The sequence below is a fragment of the Trifolium pratense genome, linkage group LG2 (assembly GCF_020283565.1).
Source record: "Trifolium pratense cultivar HEN17-A07 linkage group LG2, ARS_RC_1.1, whole genome shotgun sequence".
NCBI classification, from domain to species: Eukaryota; Viridiplantae; Streptophyta; class Magnoliopsida; order Fabales; family Fabaceae; genus Trifolium; species Trifolium pratense.
Window position 1 is genome coordinate 1,780,363 of NC_060060.1, and position 21,034 is coordinate 1,801,396.

A 21,034-nucleotide genomic window follows, 5' to 3' on the forward strand; every position below is an offset into this window, starting at 1 on the left:
GCGCGCCAAACAATCTGGGGGTGCGCTAAGCAATATGGGGGCGCGCTAAAAATCTGGGTGGCACACTAAGCATATGGGGGTGAGCTAAGCAATTTGGGGGGAGCATTAAGCAATCTGGGGTATTTATGCATAGTGCATAAAACTTTGCCCGTTGGATAAGTTTAAACATGGATGGTGCTCTGCAACATGGAGTAGCCGGATGTGGCGGTGTCTTGCGTGGTCAACATGGAAACATAGTGGGTTATGTCTTGCAAGATAGAGAGACCTCAACAATACAGAGCTCCAAATGGATTCCTTGCCAGTGGTGAGAAATCTTGGGGGTGATAAACTTAGCAGCAGTGAAAGAAGTAGTTTAGTTCGCCGTATACGAAGTTTACCTCAAGCGGTGTGGAATGTTAGAATCCTACATGTTTATCGAGAGACAAATAGAGTTGCCGATGCCTTAGCTTTTGTGGGATGCAAGCAAGATGCATTTACTTTGTTTGATGAACCTCCTTTAGGAATGGACCAATTGTATTCTTATGATTCTTCGGGAGTTTCTACCCGTATTATTTCCGTGTAATTTTTTTTGTGCCTAGCACTTTTTCAATGCAAAAAAATAAAATTTATTAGTAGTACTTACAAAATTCTGTTCCATAAATCACGGTATAGATTATTTTTATTTCATAAAAGAATTTATAAAAAAAAAAAATAGAAAAAGAAAGATAGTGAGGTGAGTGAGGGTTTTGGTGTGTCCTGTTGTTTTCAAACATCATCATCATCATCATCATCATCATCATCCTCATTCACTACAAACTCAACTCAACCCTTTGTCTCTGTCTGTCGTTCTCATCCTCTCTTCTCATGGATTCCTCCAATTCCCATATCATTGCCTGGTATCTCTCTTTCTCTCTCTCACTCTATTCATCTTCTTCATCTTCTTCTCACTCACTCACACTTCAAAAATCCCTTTTTTTTTGCAGGGGATCAGGTGAAGATGGACAATTAGGAATTGGTACAAACGAAGATAAAGAATGGGTTTGTACTGTCAAAGCTCTTCCTTCTCAACGTGTTCGCTCTGTTGTTGCTGGTAGCAGAAACTCCCTCGCCATTTGTCATGATGGCAAGGTAAAGCCTCCACTTTTCACTCACTATAATACTCTACAGTGTTCCACTCCACTCACCATAATACTAACAATACTAATCAGCTTTTAATTTTTTTGTGATACCCCTCCGGCTTTCAGGGAGGGACTCTGGTAATCGGAGTTTGTCATGATAGTTTATGAAAAAATAGCTTAAGAAGATTCAATTTTTGTTAGTGAGAACTTATAAATTAACATAAAAGCTTATTTATTTGCATAAGTTATATTTCATAAGCTCAAAAATAACTCAATCCAAACAGGCCCTCAGGATTTGATCTCGGGTTGTCCTGATCATATGTCCTTTGATGGAACTCATTAATCACTTGAGCTCAATTTAGCTATTTTTTGAGTTTACTATGTTTGTAGTCTCTAAAAATTACTACATCTATTTTTTGAGTTTAATCCCTTTAACAATTTTATTCATTTTTATTAAGGCCTGCCTATAACAATTTTGTTCATTTTTATTAAGGCATGTTTGGATTGGCTTAGGGGTACGGTTGAATTGACTTATTTGGGCTTATTTACTTATATAAACACTTGTGAGACTGTATGACAGAGCTTATGAAAATAACTATTGACATGTTTATAAGCTGTTTTCAACTTATTTATATGCACTCCACGATAGGTTATGAAAACAACTTATAGGTTGTATGAAAATAGTTTGACTTTATTTAGCATTTTGTTATAGGAATAGCTTATACATAAACACTTATATGATAAATTGTTATGTTATAAGTGGTTAATTAAGTTGTTTATCCAGCAGAGCCTTTGATCTTGTATATTGACATAATAAACACTTGTGAAGTTGTGATACTGTTTGGGAAAGCTTATAGAAACAACTTATGACTTGTCCATTGGCTAATAAGTTGTTTTCAACTTCTCTGAGATAGCTTATAAAAATAGGATAAAGCTTATAGAAAAAACTGACTTTATTTTATGTATTATAAAAATAGCTTATACACAAGCACTTATATGATAATCGCTTATGCTATAACTGCTTAATTAAGTTGTTTATCCAAATATGGTCTTAATCCTATATTGGGTTCTTTCGTATAAATGCTGAATTAAGTTGTCTATCCACATATGACCTTAGTCCTATACTAGGTGGATTTAGTCGTACATAGAACAAAAAACAATTTGTTTTTATAAATGTTGAAGACTAAAACTGTTTAAATTTTTTGTAGGACTAAAGTTGAAAGGATCAAGAGTTTTATAGGGACTATAATCATATTTAATCCTTTATTTTTTTTACTCGCTCTCTTATTTTGTTATTGCTTGGTGTAGTTGTTTACTTGGGGTTGGAATCAAAGGGGAACACTTGGACACCCAGCTGAGACCAAGACTGAAAACATTCCTAGCCAAGTCAAAGCACTTTCCCATGTTCACATTGTTCAGGTATTTTTTTATTTTATTTTATTATCTTGCTTATGTTGTTGTTTTCTTTGGTGTTATGTGAGGATTTGATTACTGAAAAGTGAACAATTCACTTTAGAGAGTAAAGTAGCAAATCTCAACAATTGATGAGGAAATCGGCTGTTGGTGGTATTACCAGCACATTTTCTCATCAATTGTGGAGTAGGTTACTTTATCGTTGTCTAAAGCACTTTTGTTAAATGAATGGTAGGGCCATAGGCAGTTTATGAAGTGTCACCCACTATGGCAGAATCATTGTTTGTAATCCCATATTTATATGGCTGAATTTTGGCCATCCGCCTTAATTGAATTGTTCACTTTAGATGAGCTAAATCTGTTATGTGAATTGATTATTGACTTGTGGTTTGTGTTTGAAATGATGTTAGGCGGCTATTGGTGGGTGGCATTGTTTGGCTGTTGATGATCACGGCAGAGCTTATGCGTGGGGTATTCATATATTCACACCATCATTTTTTGTTATATCCTTTTCTTCTCTCATTCTCTGATAGCCTAGATAGTCAATCACGACCAATAGCAACGCAATCACGGCCATCTCGCTACATGTTATATTGCTATCCCAATTTTGGGATCGGCCGCTCCGTGCCTCTATCAAGGATTAACTACCTAGTTGACAATACAAAAGATGTGTTTTTTTCTTAGAAGTGACATGATCCACCAAACTGACAATTTTATCAAACACAATATGGTCTTCTCATTTTCCTCTTCGACTATGTTATACACTTTTCATTATTGTCTTATCATTAGTTTAATGATCTTTTAGACAAAATTAATTGCATTACACATTTTGAAGAATGAGATGAGCGTTGGATATACATATATTACAGATATTTTACTTTTGAAAAATCAGAGTATCAGTGAACTTCTATTGATCTATATTGAGAAAAGTATTGCGAGTGAATACTCTTCGAAAATCAGAAAGTGTGTAAATATATTTTATTTATGCATAATGCATATATTATCAGAATGCTGAGAGCAAATATAATTGATGTCAGGTGGAAATGAATATGGTCAGTGTGGTGAGGAACCCGAGCGCAAGGATGACAATGGTCGACCTTTGAGGAGAGATATAGTCATCCCTCAGCCTTGTGCTCCTAAGCTTTCTGTTCGACAGGTAACTCGTGTATTCCAATGCCATGCAACGATGGAAACAAAAATGATCTACCTTTGTTTTGTTTCTGAACAAATATTTAGTTGCATACAGTTTTTAATTTCATCATTATTTTCATGTAACTAGAGTTAGTATGTAATTCTTCATCTACCTTTATCTATTGAGATTTCCTCCTTTATCATATGTCTTTTTCAAATCAATGCAAACTTTGTGTAGTCTTTTCGATTCCTCCAATATCTCAACACCAGTCTTTATAACAAGAATATTATTTCAATGATCAATATCCCCAGCATAAAGCCCAATAGATTTTCTGTGATGCGAGTCTTTTGTCTTAATCTCCACTCAACTGCTCTCTCAAAGCTTCATAGTATGCACACTAGTTTAATCCCGTTATGATTTGTGCAATTTTGTATGCCGCATTTGTTCTTACATAAAGAGTATTTCTCCATCCATTCGACATGTTTTCCACTTCATAATCTCGTTAAACAACTTTATGAGCTATCTTATGCATATCTATCCTATTATAACTTTGACTCTCCTTTATGGTGTCAACTTTTTAAGAGTTCAAAGAATTAATTTATAACTCATGAAAGTTTTACTTGTTCATTATTGTATATCTGTAGATGGTGCATCAGTGTTGTAAAAAAAAGTCGCTATAGTGATGCTATAGCGTAGCGTAACTTTAACAAATTATTATTGTTCTGTGATACACAATCTAGTACAAAGTGTTGTCAATAATGGTTATAGCAACTTTATAGCACTCTAGCATAGTGGAATTTGAGCAATCCGCTTTTTTAATGATACGCTATTGACATTTGACAACACTGATTGAATTTGATTCTTTCTGTTTAGTCATTATACAATAGATATAGTACTGCAGCGTTTGGTTTTCTAATGGAACGTCTGCATCTCTTATAGTTATTCAATTACAAATCATATGTATATTTGATATCACGACTTTTCTATATTATTGTTTGATATTTTTGTAATTGCCTGCGGTGCAGGTTGCTGCTGGAGGAACTCACTCAGTTGTACTTACACGTGAAGGGCATGTTTGGACATGGGGTCAGCCGTGGCCTCCTGGTGATATGTAAGGTTTTATTTTCAGATAAAAGAAATAAGTTATTGAAATAAAGAGAATGACTTACAAGGAGAAAGTAGGATATGAAATTCTTCTAAGCAGAAGAACAGAAAACAAACATAAACATGCTTAAAATCATTTATGTTTTATTAAGAAATGAACTTGAGCATTTTTAGCACTGATATTAAAAACTAAGAGCAGCTTTTATCTGTGGAAAAGCTTCCCAATCCCTACTGATAGGCTCTATTTGGTTAAGCAACTTAATTAAGAGCTTATAGCATAAACACTTATCATATAAGTGCCTATTTCTATAACAAAATACAAAATAAAATTAAACTGTTTTCATAAGCTATCACTGAGAGTCTCACATCCCAAAAAGCTTAAGGACATGTCATAAGTTGTTTTTATAAGTTCTCCCAAATAGTCTCAAAGTGCTTATGCTAGTAGATAAGGTCAAATAAGCCATTCCAAACAAGATCATATTTGTTAGTCAAACTCTTTCTATAAGTAAAAGATGCCAAATGAACAATCTTATCGCAAATCAAGATACATGCCAAAAACGCCTTCTCAAAAGTACTGATAATTCACTACCAACTAAATGCCAACAATCTTATAGATTGCACAGTGCAACACCTTTTTTCTTTACTTCTCCAAAAAATTAGTTTAGGCGGTCGAGTATTTTTTATTTCCGGTCTTTACATAACTATACTACTATAATCTAATTATGAATTTATTTTACATATTAAGATAGGATGCTTATCTGTTCATTAGTTGACTAAACAGCTTCTGCTTTATGCCAATTATAATTTTTTTTTTTTTATTCTTACAGTAAACAGATTTCAGTCCCAGTTCGGGTGCAAGGTCTTGAGAATATAAAGCTTATAGCAGTAGGTGCATTTCATAATTTAGCTCTCCAAGAAGATGGAACTTTGTGGGCATGGGGTAATAATGAGTATGGACAACTCGGAACTGGAGATACACAACCAAGAGCACAACCTATTCATGTGCAAGGGCTTTCTGGACTTAATTTGGTTTGTATCTCATTTTCTAAAATCTAAGCTCATGTGGATTTCCGGTTCATTGTCTCAATATGCATAATCATGTGCATGTATGATTGTATAGTCAAAGTTTATTCCTCTAACTTCCATTTCAAAATAGTTCTCTTGCTTGATACACTCCCTAGTTTGAATTCGAGTTTTCTATCCTAGCTAGGAACATGAAATCTAGTGTTTAACTTATCTACCTCATGGCTGTCGATCCAAGGTAGGAATCTTATCATGATACCCTTGATCCTAAAAAAACAAGGTTTTGAATTAGGCGAGGTCAAGATTGGAACAGAGAAATAAGAGTTTTATGGTATAAAGTGCTTTTGCATTCTGCAAACATATAAAAGGAAAATGGGTGAGAATAAATGCTTTTAAGAATCTTGCATGAGAGATAATAAGAGATCACTAAGCACTGCCTTTGTTTACAGATAACTGTTAAACCTTTTTTTTTTGACACACGATAACTGTTTAACCTTAGTTGTTCAAAACTTTGTAGAAGTTCAATGCTACTCATCTGATGCTTACTAGAATTCAACAACACAGTAAAAATATAAACTGATATCTATAAGTGGAAGTATTAAGTGAAAGCCATAATAACGATGAAGTATGGACGCACCAATTTGGTACTACATATTATCAAGGTTGTCAGAACCGGACCGGTCATCGAAACGGTGAGCTTACTGGTTCAAGGTTCAATTGGTCGGACCGGGGTTCAACCGGGTCGGACCGTTTTTAATTAAATATATATTTTTTAATTAATATATAATAAAAATATATAAATAATTGCTCAATATTCCCTAATTTCACACATTGAAAAGATAAAATGTCATAAATATAAAATAAAAAATTTAGTACATTAGTATAAAAGAAAATACATATATTTTTTTTAATATTTTGTATATAAAAGAAAAAAACAATTTATTTTTTACAAATATAAGTGGGCTGTTTTAGACTTTTAGTATGCGTTGGTACTTGTACATTTTAAGGGCAAGCCCACTATCTCAACCCTAAAATGTTACTAGAAAAAATGAGTAGCAGTGTTAAAGCCAATAATAACAGCCGCCACCCTCTCTTTCTTATCTCATACATTCAACTTCTCAGCAAGTGGCCTCCACCCTTTCAATATTCTCTCATCACTCATTTTCTCTATTTCACTAGTAATGAATACAGATCATCCTTCTTCATCTTCTTCTAGTGACTACATGTTTCTCCTTCTTCTTTGGTACTATACATATAAATGAGAGATTTCCATATGTGTATGAGAAACTCAATCTCTATTGCCCTTGATTTCTTTTTTTACCATAAAACGCTTCCAATTCTTTCTTTTATTTTCTTCCCATCAAAATCAGTTCTTTTTTTTTTTTCAAAAAAAAAAAAAAAATCTGGACTCAAAAAAACAAACGCCAGAACCGCTAAACCGTTCCGGCCGGTTCGCCGGTTTTTCCCGGCTCGGCGCCGGTTCGTCCGTTTTTCTGCCGGTTCGGGTGCTCCCCGGTTTTCAGGCTTAACCGGACCGGATTGCTCCCCGGTTCACGGTCCGACCGGTCCGACCGGCCGGTCCGGTCCGGTTTTGACAACCTTGCATATTATTACTACGTGTCAAATATGTCCTACAAATGTAGTTCTTAATATAACAGGCTTGTTTAGGAAATATTTTGAACATTTCTCCAAGAGGGGCTTACAAAATAGCAAGTTTTTCGTTACATGCTGGCCACCTATTGATAGGGTGGCAGTGGTATATTGGGATAGTTTGCTTCCATGATTCAACATTATTGTCAAAAGTCGCTTACAAAAATCTGTGTACATTTGGGTATGCTGAAATAGAATTACGAGTTTGAGGTCGATTAAATGAGTAGTTCACAAAACATTAGCTTCACAGTTGTAACACTTGACTCTACAAATGCATCTAACATTTCAACGCAAACCCATATGCAAAGGAGGTGAATGATGTATTGAGTCTTATTCCCCTTGATCTCAACATATGTGAAGTCACGAACAAACCATCTTTGCAAGCAGGGATGAATCTACTTGTGGTAAATTGGGGGCAGCTGCCCCCCCGCCAACAGATTTGATTTTATTTTTTTTGTTAATGCTTGGATCCTATCAGTTATTTTTGGTAACTGATATGATACCTCAAGTAGTGCTGCCACTAAAGTCTGTTAGTGATCTTTGTCATGTTTTGCATTCTATCTGCTATTTTTGGTAACACGAACCCGAGTTATGTTTCCCCTCACTAAGAATTAAGTATTGCGTCTACAAATTAATGATCTTTCAGATATGTTGATGGAAATTAAAAAGCATATTGCATATCCAATGGTATAATTTTTGTGTGTGCTTGTGATTTGTTTTTGTGAATTTCATCATGTTTGAATTGTGACGCTGTTACACTTATACAAGATGTCACTGGTCGTACTGAAAGGGTTCGACGGGTTTAGTATTGGAAGAATTTAGGAATAAACATTAGGCCTCTGGTGGTGTTATGTTGTTATTTATGTTGTTCATTCATATCTAAAATAGCTTATCTAATTTGTTTTCTTAATCTGTTTGAAACTGTAGGTAGATATTGCAGCTGGTGGATGGCACTCTACTGCATTGACAGACGACGGAGAGGTGCTCTTTCTGTTTTTCAGGGGATTCTATTATGTTTAAATATATTTTCAAGAAATCCATGTAGAATATTTGAAGCACGTGTTTAACTATTTTTATGATCAATTAAAAGTTTTAATTTCCTATTTATTCTTCTGAAACTAATATCATCCGATGTGCGTGGAATAAGAAAAATGAAGTGGCATAGATTTTAGGTGGATTTTTTTCCCCCCACATTCTAATGTTTTAAAAATCAGACTATAGATCGAACCACTGAGACATGAGTCATGGTTTAATCACGGTTGAACCGGATGACAAATAAATAAATAAATAAAAGTATTAAAAAAGTGCATAAAATAAAAACCGGTTGAGCCGTGGTTGAACTGGTTCAATCCAGATCAATGTGGTTCAGCCAGACTACAGTTCAACCGCGATCAAACCATCCAGTGAACTGGTTGGTTCCCGGTTTGGTCCGTTTTTAAAACATTGTGATTTTCGAGAGTAGACTATAATGCTATCTTTGCTCTTGTTTTTTTTCGTTTTCAGGTATATGGCTGGGGAAGGGGAGAACATGGTAGGCTTGGATTTGGTGATAGTGATAAGAGCAGTAAAATGTTACCTCAGAGGGTTCAACTTTTAGCCGGCGAAGATATTGTTCAGGTATTATCTCTGCAACTATCCATCGCATGATCAAATTTTAACCGAAATATGCTGCAAAAGTATCATAGCTAGGAAACAATAGTCACTTTCATAGTGGAAATGATTTCGTCTTCACGACTTTTTTTCTTTAGCTATTCTTACCATCTCTAATTAGCTTCCATTGGTTACATGTTTATGACTAGTTTATGCTGAAATATCTGTTTATTGGTTTGATATCAGGTGTCTTGTGGAGGTACTCATTCAGTTGCATTAAGTCGAGATGGTCACATATTCTCTGTAAGTAGTTGTCTTACCATTTCAATTTTCTTTGCCATGATTTAGTAACTGATAGGATGCCTTAGTTACTGATTTACTGCAAGTCCGTTTTTAAAATAAAAGTGATTATTAGATAAATTTAGAGATTTTTATGTGAAGCTGCGAGATTGATTTGCGTTTGTTTATAATAGTGAAAATTACTTGCTTAATCCTCTCTCATCTACCACACTCATTAATATCAGTGTTTTTTCTTTTTTAAAGCTACTAAAATGGCTTCTCATTTTAAACAGAAAACAATTTTTTTTTTAACAATAACAGAAAACTATTTTTTAGTATCTGATTAATTTAAAAAGCTTGAAAAAACACAATTAAGAGCGTGTTTGTTATGGCTTTTTTGTGAAAAGAATGTGTTTGTTACGGCTTTTATGTGAAAAAACAACTATTTCTTTAAATATAATATTTTTAAGAGTTTTCAGTTGTTTGTTATAATTTTTTTTTTTAAGAATGTCAATCTGAAAAAAATCTTAAAACTACTTCAAGATATTTGAGTAACTTCTCATGAAAATTATTTTCGATAGATGATTCTTTATTAAAAAGTGATTTTTCTTATGGTAAACAAATACAAAATAACTTTAGCTTATTTTAAAAATGTCTAAAAATTAAGTTCTAAATTATGGAATATCAAAACCATCTTTTGATAATCTGAACTTGCCCTAAAACCACTATACATGATATTTGAAGTTAAAAAAAATAGTTTGAAAAGTGATTTTTCTCTCGTATAATCTGTAACAAACAGGTTTTATATTGAATATTATTACCGATCTTCATTATGTGAATTTATTGGTCAATGTTATATTAGCCCTTCTGAGATGTATTTATTTTCATTATTATTTTAAAATATTTATTCTAATTTTGATGTTTGCAGTTTGGTAGAGGTGATCATGGACGTCTTGGATATGGGAGGAAAGTTACTACTGGTCAACCAGTCGAGGTACCTATAGAGATCCCTCCTCCACAGAATCTCAATGACGGCGAAGCCGAGGGAACTTGGATAGCCAAACTCGTCGCTTGTGGTGGCCGCCATACTTTGGCAATAGTAGAATGGAAAGAAGACGAATCTAAAGATTGAATTTAATTATAAATAAATTTGAAACTCGGAAGTAGATTAGGCTAATGACATATTTGGAACTCAATCTAGGTTGATATGAGGTGTGTTTGGAATTTGGATAAACAACTTAAACAAGCGGTTATTGAATAAGCGACTATTGCATAAGAGCTTGTGTATAATTGGCTTCTAGGATTGAAGAGCTTATGAAATTTGAAGCTAAATTTCACACAAACTCTGATAAGCCATTTCTAAAAGCTATCATAAGAGTTTATGAAAATGAGCTATTGTAAGTTATTTTTGTAAGCTCCCTCTAACAGACAAACTCATACATAAGTACTTATAAGCCATAAGCTTAAGTAAACTCAAATTAAGCTCTTCCAAACAAAACTCATGATACATTAGTTTTCCTATGATCTAATGATGGCACATACATGTTATTCATCAATTTAGTATTCAGTGTTTAATGTCCTTTAAATAGTGCAGTAAAAAAAGGGAAACAAAAAAATTGAGGGACAATAAAGGGATTTAAACAATGTATTATTTTCTTTAGATTATAGTAGATAGATATTCATTTTTTGTGAGTTTCTTTTTTCCTATCATAAAATGTTATAAAATAATGGAAATTTCGTTAAAAAAAAAAAAGAGAGAAAGCGAATGAATTCTTAATAATTGGTAAATTTTTTAGATATTTTCTCTCCCCACCCCCCATGAATCTTTTATCCCCCTTGAATTTCCAATTTTGTCCTTAAAAAAAAAAAAAAAAAAAAGAGAAAGCGAATGAATTCTTATTATTGGTAAATTTTTTATGTGACCTCTTTATTAAGTGTGCTAAAGGAACAAACACAACATATTTAGTAATAATTTTTTATAACTTCATAAGTTCTAAAAACTATTTAATTGATGTAAGGAGATGACAAACTTTATAAATTATAAAGTGATAAAACCATTTGTGAGTTGTAAACAGGGAAAATATGGTTAAAATTTTCAAGTTTATTTATTTTATGATTATCTTTCATTTTCTATTTTTTGTTGCAACGAACGGTGTGGGTAAGCTGCTTTTATCTTTGTCAAATTTATTTATTTCTTTACTTTATCCTTAATATTTTGTTTCTTTTTAGTTACACTCTTCTATTCTCTTTTTTCATTTCAGGTTATAAATGTAAAATAAATGATGATTGTCCAACAAATATATGTTTGCTTGGCAGTAAGCCGTTTTGTAAGTACCGTCGTTGTAAATGTTTAACAGTGTGGAGCCAGTAAGATTTTAAGCCTATGTGATTATGTAGATGTTTTCTCTCCCCATCCGTGATTCTTTTATACCCCTGAATTTCCAATTTTGTCCTTACAAAAAACTTCGGTTTGTAGAAACCGAAGTTTTTTTTTTCCTTGAAAACAAATTTCGGTTTATAAAAACCGAAATCTGCTTTGAAATTGTACTAGAAAAAATTTAATTTCTGCGAACCGAAGTTTTTTACAAGGGCAAAATTGGAATATTGGGAAGTATAAAAGAATCACGGGGGTGGGGAGAAAAAACATCGATTATGTATTTGGTTTCAGACCCAAGAAAGTCCACAACATCTTGCTAGAATATTACATGAGAAGTTATTTAGTTATTGTGTTGACACCTGATTTTTTGATTTTTTTTCTTTTCATTTTCAAATTTAAAGAACCATGTAGTTATGACTTTATACTCTAAAATGATGATAATGAAATGAAACAAAGAACATTTTTACATATACAACTCAGGCATATCATATATTTTTGCAAATCCTACCCAATAATTTCATGTTGATGTCATAATATTTTTTTTTACACAATGTCATAATATTGTTAAACATGTTTTCTCACACTTCAATTTACATATATTTTAATTATTTTAAGAGGCTTTTTTCGCTTTGAAAAGATATAGGAAAGTAAAATGTCACTACCAATTTATTGTGACCTCCTGTCCTGTATTATAAGAAAAAAATCATTTTTTTTAATCCTAAATTATAAGTAAAAATAGTTCACTTTTATCATTTTAAAAATTTATTATTACTTATTCTCATGAAATTTAATGCAAATTGCATTTAATTTATTATCTCCCTTCTTAACCAATTAAAATTATTTTTACATCATTCAATGAAACTTATTTTACAGAAAACACAAAAAATCATACTTCAAAATATTATATTTAACTTTTTTTAATAAGTGTGATTTTTTTTTTACTTATAAATAATATTTAGGACAGATGAAGTATATAACTATGTAGGTCTTAATTAATTTTAGTGTGTGATCTTCAATTCGCAGATTTGTTTTTGACTCTACGAACCAATAACATTGAAACACCAATAAATATTAAAAGATTCAAACTTTAAAAAATTCCAAAAAAAAAAACAAAAAAACAAAAAAAGTAACTTTTGTTGTTAGAGAGAAGATCGAAGAAGAAGAAGAGGAGGAGATTGTTGAATGTTGATGAAGATAATGAAAGTTGGTCGCACTTTCTTGTCTCATTAAAATAAAATATGTTCAATTTTTTTAATTAAAAATATCATCTTTATTACATGGCATATGCCACATCATTTAATGAGTTCATGTGACATCAGACATCCTATGTGTTCAACTACATGGCAATTCTGTTTTTCCAATCAACAAAAGGTTCCCGGTGTGTAAGTAAATAACATAACTGAAGAAGAAAATAAGTACAATCACAACACAAGAATATAAATTCAAAGCCGGAGAAAAAACTATGACAGTTGTCTAAACAGACAACTAGAAAATTATTACTATGTGAAAATTTAAATATTCTGCTTCCATTATCTATACCGACAACATACACCACCATAAAGAGTACACACCACTTGGATCTGAACCATTCCAAGAATTTCTTCAAGTCGAAACCTTGCTAAAAGATTATGGTGCAACTCCCATGTTGATTTTCAGGAAGTTCTTTAGCTAGCCATCGACACATCTCACCACACACATTGCATCAATGTCAACAAATGTCCGTGTGTTGTTATGAATTCGCTAGTAATAACGTGTTTTTTTGCATGGTATAGCGGAACTACCATAAGTACACGCTTTATCTTCTAGATAAGATCACCATCAACTTTCATAACAAGGGAGACATTGCTAGCATTGCCACAAAGTCTTTTTCAAATACTACTCCACCTAGAAAATTTATCTCTACATGCCCAAATTTTCCACACTTGTCGACCTCCGTACGTGTTGGAAGTGTTTCTTTTTAGCATATTCTTGTGTAATCCTAATTGCATCAATACATCCTTGGTTTTTACTTTCCACAAATCAAAGTTGATTCTTCCATCAAACTTCATAGCGCTTGAATAAGACATAGCTACACACATCATAAACCATGCATGCACCTGGTAAGTTCCCAGGAGAGGTGTGTCAAAACAAACATGCTTAAATACCAAGTCTTTCCTTATCCAGGACCTCCCTAAACAACACTCACAGTACCACCCCTTCATAATATCATCCACACTTCTTTTCTGATGTGGATGATCAGACAATGCTGCAACCACAAAGCATACGAATAATTGTGATATCTCATCGAAGGATCAGATAGATTAACTACTTCGTCTTCGTTGTCCTTGAGTTCATTCATGCAAGAAACATTTTGTATTGGTGAACAAGACGCTTTTGTCCGAGCAGACCAATGGACAACAAAACTCAACATCGATCATCCTTCTTGCATATTGATGGTCAGTTTTCTCTAATCTATATAAGAAAGTTGATTGTTCTGGAAAACTCACAAATAACCTTACTTCAAATGCTGCTATGTGTCTAAAGTAAAGGTATTTAGTGTCCAAAATTTGTGTAACTAAACTAATATTGCTGCAAACCGGGCCATATTATGAGCAAACCAAGCCAATTTTTAAACTAATGAGAGAAAAAGTTGTTTTTTCGCAAGCCATGGTTACATGGAAACAAATCTGGTTGCTTTTCAAACCAAGCCAACCAAGCCATTTTTTATATCAAATGTCACATGTCATTGTCATCTTTTCAACTTTGTCATACATTTATCCAATGAGTCATAGTCATATTCAAGTCTTTATTTTCCCACCAAAGAACAATTTGAAATTTACATAACATATTTCATGAATCATAGTCTTTATAACTTTTCCATGATAATATTTTTAAGTCATGTACGACATATACTATCACTGATATAATTTTTTCAGGGGTAAGTTATAACTGACATAAATTTTAACTATCATATGTGGTATAAGCTATCACTGATAAATATTTCAAAATAATTATCATATGTGAGACAAGTTATAACTAATGAAAATTTCAAAAAAAGTATTTTACATGACATAACTTATAACTGACATAAATTTCCAAATAACCATTATATACGGGATAAATTATCACTGATAAAAATTTCAAAAAAATTATCATATGCGAGATAAATTTTAACTAATTTTTTTTTCAAAAAAAATATTTTACACGGGATAAGTTATAACTGACATAAATTTTAACTACCATATACGAGATAACTTTAATATCAAAATTTACATTAATCCATACTTAAATATTTATAATGTACTAAATAAATCAAACACGGTTGTACAAAAATAAAAAAAATAAAAAACTGGATAAAATATGCTATCAGATACAAGATAAATTATAACTGATAAAAAAATTGAAAATAATTATCATATATACTAAAATCATACGCGGGACAAAATACGATACTGATTCAAATACGAAAAAAATTATTTACAAGTACAAAATATAAAAATTGGTAAAAAAATAAAAATATCTTTTCACATACGGGATAAATTATAACTTATAAAAATCTAAATTTTTTAATTTTTTTTTCTTCTGCAGAATAAAAATCTCAAAATTGCTATTATATATACTAAATAAATCATTAAATATTAATGAAAGTTTTCTGTTTTTTTTTTCAAATGACTGTCTTAATACAATATTTTATTTTCTTATTTTTAATTAACAAAGTGTAACTTAATTTTACTAGTCGACTTTTGATAATAATTAAAGGTCAAAGACCGTGACCAATTTTAATTGGCCATTAGAGTGGTTCTTACCTTTCTTCAAGCAATACACAATTAATGCATAAATTAAATATGTTTTACAATACTATTCATATTTTTTCATAATAAAATATTCATCTTTTGTGAGTTTTTCTTTCTTATCATAAAATGTTATAAAATAATGGTAATTTAGTTATAAAAAGAAGAAGAAGAAAGCGAATATAAATTCTTATGATTTGGTGAGTTCTTTTATGTGACCTCTTTATTAAGTATGCTAAAGGAACAAACACACCGTATTTAATAATAATTAATAATAATAATAATAATATTTTACAATTTCATAAACTCTAAAAACTATTTAATTATTGGTGTAGAGTGAGGACAAAGTTTATAAATTACAAAGTGATAAAATCATTTGTAAATTGGGGAAATATGACTAAAATTGGCAAATTTGTTTACTTTATGATTATATTTCGTTTCCTATTTTTTGTTGCAGCGAATGATGGGTGTAAGTTCCTTTTATCTTTATCAAATTGCTTTCTTTATTTCTTACTTAATATTTTATTTCATTTTAGTTACACTCTTCTATTCTCTGCAGTTTTCATTTCAGATTATAAATGTAAATCGAATAATGATTGTCCAAGAAAAATATGCCAGCTTGGCACTAAACCGTATTGTATTTACGGTCGTTGTAAATGTTTATCTGCATGGTGGCCAGAAAATTTTAGGCCGACGTGAATTTTGTATTTGGTTTCAGACCTAAAAGAGTACAAGAGCAATCTATTGAAATTAATCAACCAAATAGAAAGATAAATATATAACATCTGGATATATATGAGAATTGATAAAGTTTTTTACAAGTTTGAGAGGAAGAGCACCTCTTTATATATCCTAAATAATAGAACCGTTGATGACTATATAAGGCAAAAGATAATATTTAATTACAAATTAAACTAATTTGACTAATTGACAGCTAATAACATTAACTAATACTAATTACAAATTAATTGATTTGATCAAGTAATATCAGTAGGTAAAACAATCATTTAGAATAGGATTTAATTTATATGCACTGCAGTGTCAAATTATTTTACACATGCATCTAATAATATACTGATACATCATGTATGGTATTTAGAATATATACATATGACACTTAATCAAGTTACAAGATAAACCTTATATAATTTATTTGGACAGAAAAAACTTAATATATATATCAATAAGAATGTAGTTGTTTATATAAAAAAATGTAGTGGAAATATGTTTTCTTTGATTTTATTTTGAAATCTTTCTTGCTGCTGAAATTATCATCTCAAGTGAGCTTTCCATGCATGATATGAATTTTTGCTTGTCAATGAAGTCTTTCTCCAATCCAAATGCAATTCTTAACTTTCCCATGTAGCTCATGATGGTTATGATTAGACTCTGCAAGTCCCAAAAAAAAATTTTTTTTTTATCATAATAGTCAAATTTCCATGCTTCAATTCATTGGAATAAAAAATATTGTCTAAATAGTTAATTTATTTGTTCCTCTTTATCAAAGTATTATGAAAGAGGTTCAAAATTTGATTTCTTCTACCAACAAATTTATCCCACCATAACAAATTGAGCACTAATATAAACATTTTTCCGAGCATAGATCCTCTTCTAAAAATTTCATTCTTAAAATGGATAAGTGGGATGATCAGAGTTCACCTTTTATATATATAATGCAATATCTTTCTCATTGGTAACACTTAAAAAAAAATTGGCCACACTTTAAATTACATTGATCACACTTAAATAATTGGTCACACTTTAAATTACATTGATTGGGCTCAAGTGATATTTCTCTCATTGTACTAAAAAAACACACTAACATTGATGGCAAACGCATGTGAAATATTCTAGATTTAATCAATCATCGCTTCTTAATTATGGTGAGATCTACTCCACTATTTGATAATTTGGAGGTATTTATCTAACAATCAATAAGAACAAGTACGTAGATTTGTTTGTGGTACTCACAACTAATTTGTAATCGACATTTATTTCGCATGCATATAGTTTGTTTTCATTTGTTGTTGTTGGGTCATGAGGGATCCGAGGATCATCACATTGAGCCTTGAACAATTACATAAGTGGGTTGAACACCATATCTTAACTCAAAATCTTAAGGCATTATATTTATGGTTTCTCAAACGAAAGCTATTTCATACACTTGCTCCGCCGTGGTAGCAATCAACGGGACTTGCCACCTGACTACCTTTGTAGTGAAAAAGATGCATATCTACATACTTACCTCTGGTGGGCCTACAACCATAAAGTATAGTCCTTTAACCGGATCATTTGCCAAAGCCATTTGCTCCACTGGCCCAATTATGTTAGAAATTGTTGCACTTGAATTTCTAATGTGTTGTATACAAATCTAGCTGTAGCCTAGTAGTATTAAAAATATTCAACTAAAACAAAAAAATAAAATTCAAAATAATTGAAGAGACACATGATTAAAAACAATTATTAAAAATTGTGGCATTCATAATGAGACAAATGAAGCATTACTCATTCTCTTATACAATGAAATTTATTTAGATCTCATACCATTCTGAAAGTGCGTCACACATAAAGTGAGTTCTATATAAATTTCATCCCACGAAAAATATCGAATGTTCCAAAAGAGTGTTACACTGAATGTTAGTAGCATTAGTTACTAGTTTGTACAAGTATATATTTGTCAAAAAATATTTTTTGAAAACGAAAAAAAAAATTGATCAAATATTTAATGACGACATCAATATGATTAGTTGTACTTTTGTAAGCATGTAGTAATGACATTAAACAAAACATAGACCTACCACCTCTGGGCCTCTCAGTTTTTTTTTACCATATTTAACACCATGCCACTAAGAGGTGTGGCCAAAGAATTTTTCTTCCTATTGATTTCTCTATGAGCTTCCCAAATAAACTCAAGTGGATTTTCAATTTTTTTACCACTTAGCTCAGGAATTGAAACATGCAAAAATGCAAATTGATTTCCCCAAATAGAATATTTATTATTGTTCTTAATGTCAACCATCTCCTTAACTGACTTATAACCACTAATGTTTCTTGATTCATTTGGTGCATATATAATCGAATTCCAAAGAAAATTAGGCCAGCTATCACATCATTTGTGCTCTGCAATTAATTTTATGACAAAGAAAAAATTAATAGGCTAGCTAAAGTAACAAAAAATAAAGTAAAATCGTTGACATTTTGACAATCAATAGTGAAAGAAGACCACAATTGCATCTTACATTCTTACCTAACCAATGAGACCACAATTGCATGAACCTACCACAATATCACAATTTGAAATATATACTTAAGTAGAAATAAATATTAGGTTTTTTTTTTACAAACGAAATAAATATTAGGTTAAATTACACATTTGTCGCTTTCAATATCGTGAAAGTGCAGTTTTGGCTTTCCATTTTTTTCCCGAGTGGTCATGGTGTCGTATATTATCCTCTTTGTGGTTTGATAGTGCCCCCTTTGAATTTTCTACAAAACTTTTTTTTTGAAGGAAATTTTCTACAAAACTTATACTTAGAGAAAATTATTTATTGATGTGACACTCAACTCTCATAGTCAGCATGATTTTTTAAAAATAAAAAATGCCAAAAATCAACCATGCATGTCCAGAACGAATGAAATCCTTAATTAGAGTTTCAAATTTTTGTTAGTTTAATTTTTGACGTTTCTGGCCGCTTTTGACTGCCGTAAATGCTGGAAATTCTTGCAGTGATATTCAATTTGATGCATATATATAACATTTTGTTTATATCGATAGTGCATATCAAATAAGCTCTTCAATAATACTTAGTTAATTAGAGATATCATCATCACAAAAAAAGAATTTAAGTAGAGATATGTCACATACCACTCCAAGTCTTGATTTCACTTCTTTGATGCAATTCATAGAGAATGAGACACTTGAGATATTAATTTTTCTAAGCTTGATATCATCCCCACAAGACCTAATTGGTGTCACATCATCTTCATTCAAACTACTTTTTAACATACTCCATCCAAAATCAAATATAGTGTTGAATACTTTAGAGAAAAGTGTTGGAAATGATCTCTTAAAAAATGGTTTGGTATTAAAATTTGATTTAAGTCTTTGACTTGATGGAAGTGTGAATGGAAGAGAAGGGTTATCAGCTCTTTCTAAACATGAGAGAAGTGCTCCCATTAGAGAATAACCATCACCAAGTGCATGATGAAATTTGAACACTAAAGTACCAGCTGCATTTTTTGTTGGATATTTAATTATATGAATTTCCCAAAGTGGTCTATTTTGTGGTAAATGTTCCCTTGCTATTGTTGACATATATTCATCAAGATATTCATCATAGAGTGATGGTTTGCAAGTGGGAAACTTAGGAATGTTTACACGTTCCTCTAGCTTCACATCAACTTTCCTCCATTTTTTCTCTCCATTTTGGTCCTTAATCTATTCAAGAAGCAATAGGTGATTACTTTTTTCCTTTAGCATAATTTAATGTAGAATAATCACATAAGTATATTTTAGAGAGTGTGGTGTTACTATAATACTCTCTTTGTTCCTTATTACTTGTCATTTTTTGACATTTTCCACCTATCAAAGACAATTAAAAATTTAGATCAAACATACTTTCTTTCATATTGCATACAATTAAAATTAGGAGTAGTTCCCGTGAGCATGACTCAGTTGGCAGATACATTGCATGTAGTATGCAGGAAACCAACAATCGAATTATGGTATTCCCACTTATTCACCTTAATAGAGGTGAAATTCTAGCTACTAGGCTACACTTAACAAAAAATAAATCAGAAAGAGTAACATTTTTTTCACAAATTGAGCATAGCAAATTTTTCCTAGAGCATTACCTAAATCAAGAAATGGAGGACTAATTAAGAACTAAATTTGAAAAATATATTTTACTAAAATTATATTTAAACCTTAAAAAGTAGGGTAGACTATGCATGAGTGAAATGAGCAAGATTTGATTACCATGATGGAGGAGAAACGTGTGTTAATATGTTGAAGAAGTGACATGGTTGGTTTGTCATCTATTGGAATCTCAGATTCTAAGACACCTAAAATACATACACTAAGTGAAGAGCTATTCAAATATTGCCCTGTGGGACTCACTGGCTCTTCAATTTCATCATCAAATAATATTATCTTTTAAGTTTTGCTATAGGTTCATGATTTAATTTGTTATATAAAGTGAGGTATATATATACATGGGAAAGGAAGAGTTAGCTGCATAGATAGTTTTGTTGGCATTTATAACTATTTTATTGGTTGGTTTGGTTTTCTTTTTAATGGTCCACACAGCCAACTTTGTTGGTAGCTCAATTTTTATTACTCTAATTGTAGTGAAAAAATAGAAATACAGCTTTTTTTTTTGTTTACAAAATGTGAAAGTCATAAAACTACTTTTTTTTTTCTTCTCAATGTGAGATACACATTACTTTTTTTACTTTCTGAAAATCATTTTTGATGATAGAAGTGCTGAGGAGTGATGTTAACCAGTGACGCGTCTTCTTACATTTGCAGGGACGAAATTGATTGATTTTGAAAAGACAGTCAAAATATTTGTTGCTGTTTATGATCATTGTGCAACGA

General features: G+C 31.5%; 1 protein-coding gene, 1 long non-coding RNA gene and 1 pseudogene across 2 annotated transcripts; 2 read left to right on the plus strand and 1 right to left on the minus strand.

The window, feature by feature from the left end:
• The first annotated feature begins 630 nt into the window (after positions 1 to 630).
• On the plus strand, positions 631 to 10,702 carry LOC123910931 (ultraviolet-B receptor UVR8-like). Its single transcript, XM_045962225.1, has 11 exons — positions 631 to 875; positions 963 to 1,107; positions 2,406 to 2,516; positions 2,921 to 2,981; positions 3,548 to 3,666; positions 4,668 to 4,753; positions 5,574 to 5,775; positions 8,347 to 8,400; positions 8,923 to 9,036; positions 9,256 to 9,312; positions 10,217 to 10,702. The coding sequence occupies exons 1-11, from the start codon at positions 844 to 846 to the stop codon at positions 10,418 to 10,420; spliced, it is 1,185 nt and encodes a 394-aa protein (XP_045818181.1). The 5' UTR covers positions 631 to 843; the 3' UTR covers positions 10,421 to 10,702.
• A 486-nt stretch (positions 10,703 to 11,188) lies between these two features.
• Positions 11,189 to 11,686, plus strand: LOC123910932. Its single transcript, XR_006810343.1, has 2 exons — positions 11,189 to 11,446; positions 11,550 to 11,686. It is a non-coding gene; the product is annotated as an uncharacterized LOC123910932 (long non-coding RNA).
• A 4,755-nt stretch (positions 11,687 to 16,441) lies between these two features.
• LOC123909585 lies at positions 16,442 to 21,024 on the minus strand (annotated as a pseudogene).
• Positions 21,025 to 21,034: the final 10 nt, after the last annotated feature.

Excerpts from the sequence above, each read along its gene's own strand:
- LOC123910931 (XM_045962225.1), top strand. The coding sequence starts at position 844 with ATGGATTCCTCCAATTCCCATATCATTGCCTG. Across the intron at positions 2,982-3,547 it reads CGGCAGAGCTTATGCGTGGG|GTGGAAATGAATATGGTCAG; the intron begins GTATTCATATAT and ends AATTGATGTCAG. Across the intron at positions 9,037-9,255 it reads CCGGCGAAGATATTGTTCAG|GTGTCTTGTGGAGGTACTCA; the intron begins GTATTATCTCTG and ends GTTTGATATCAG.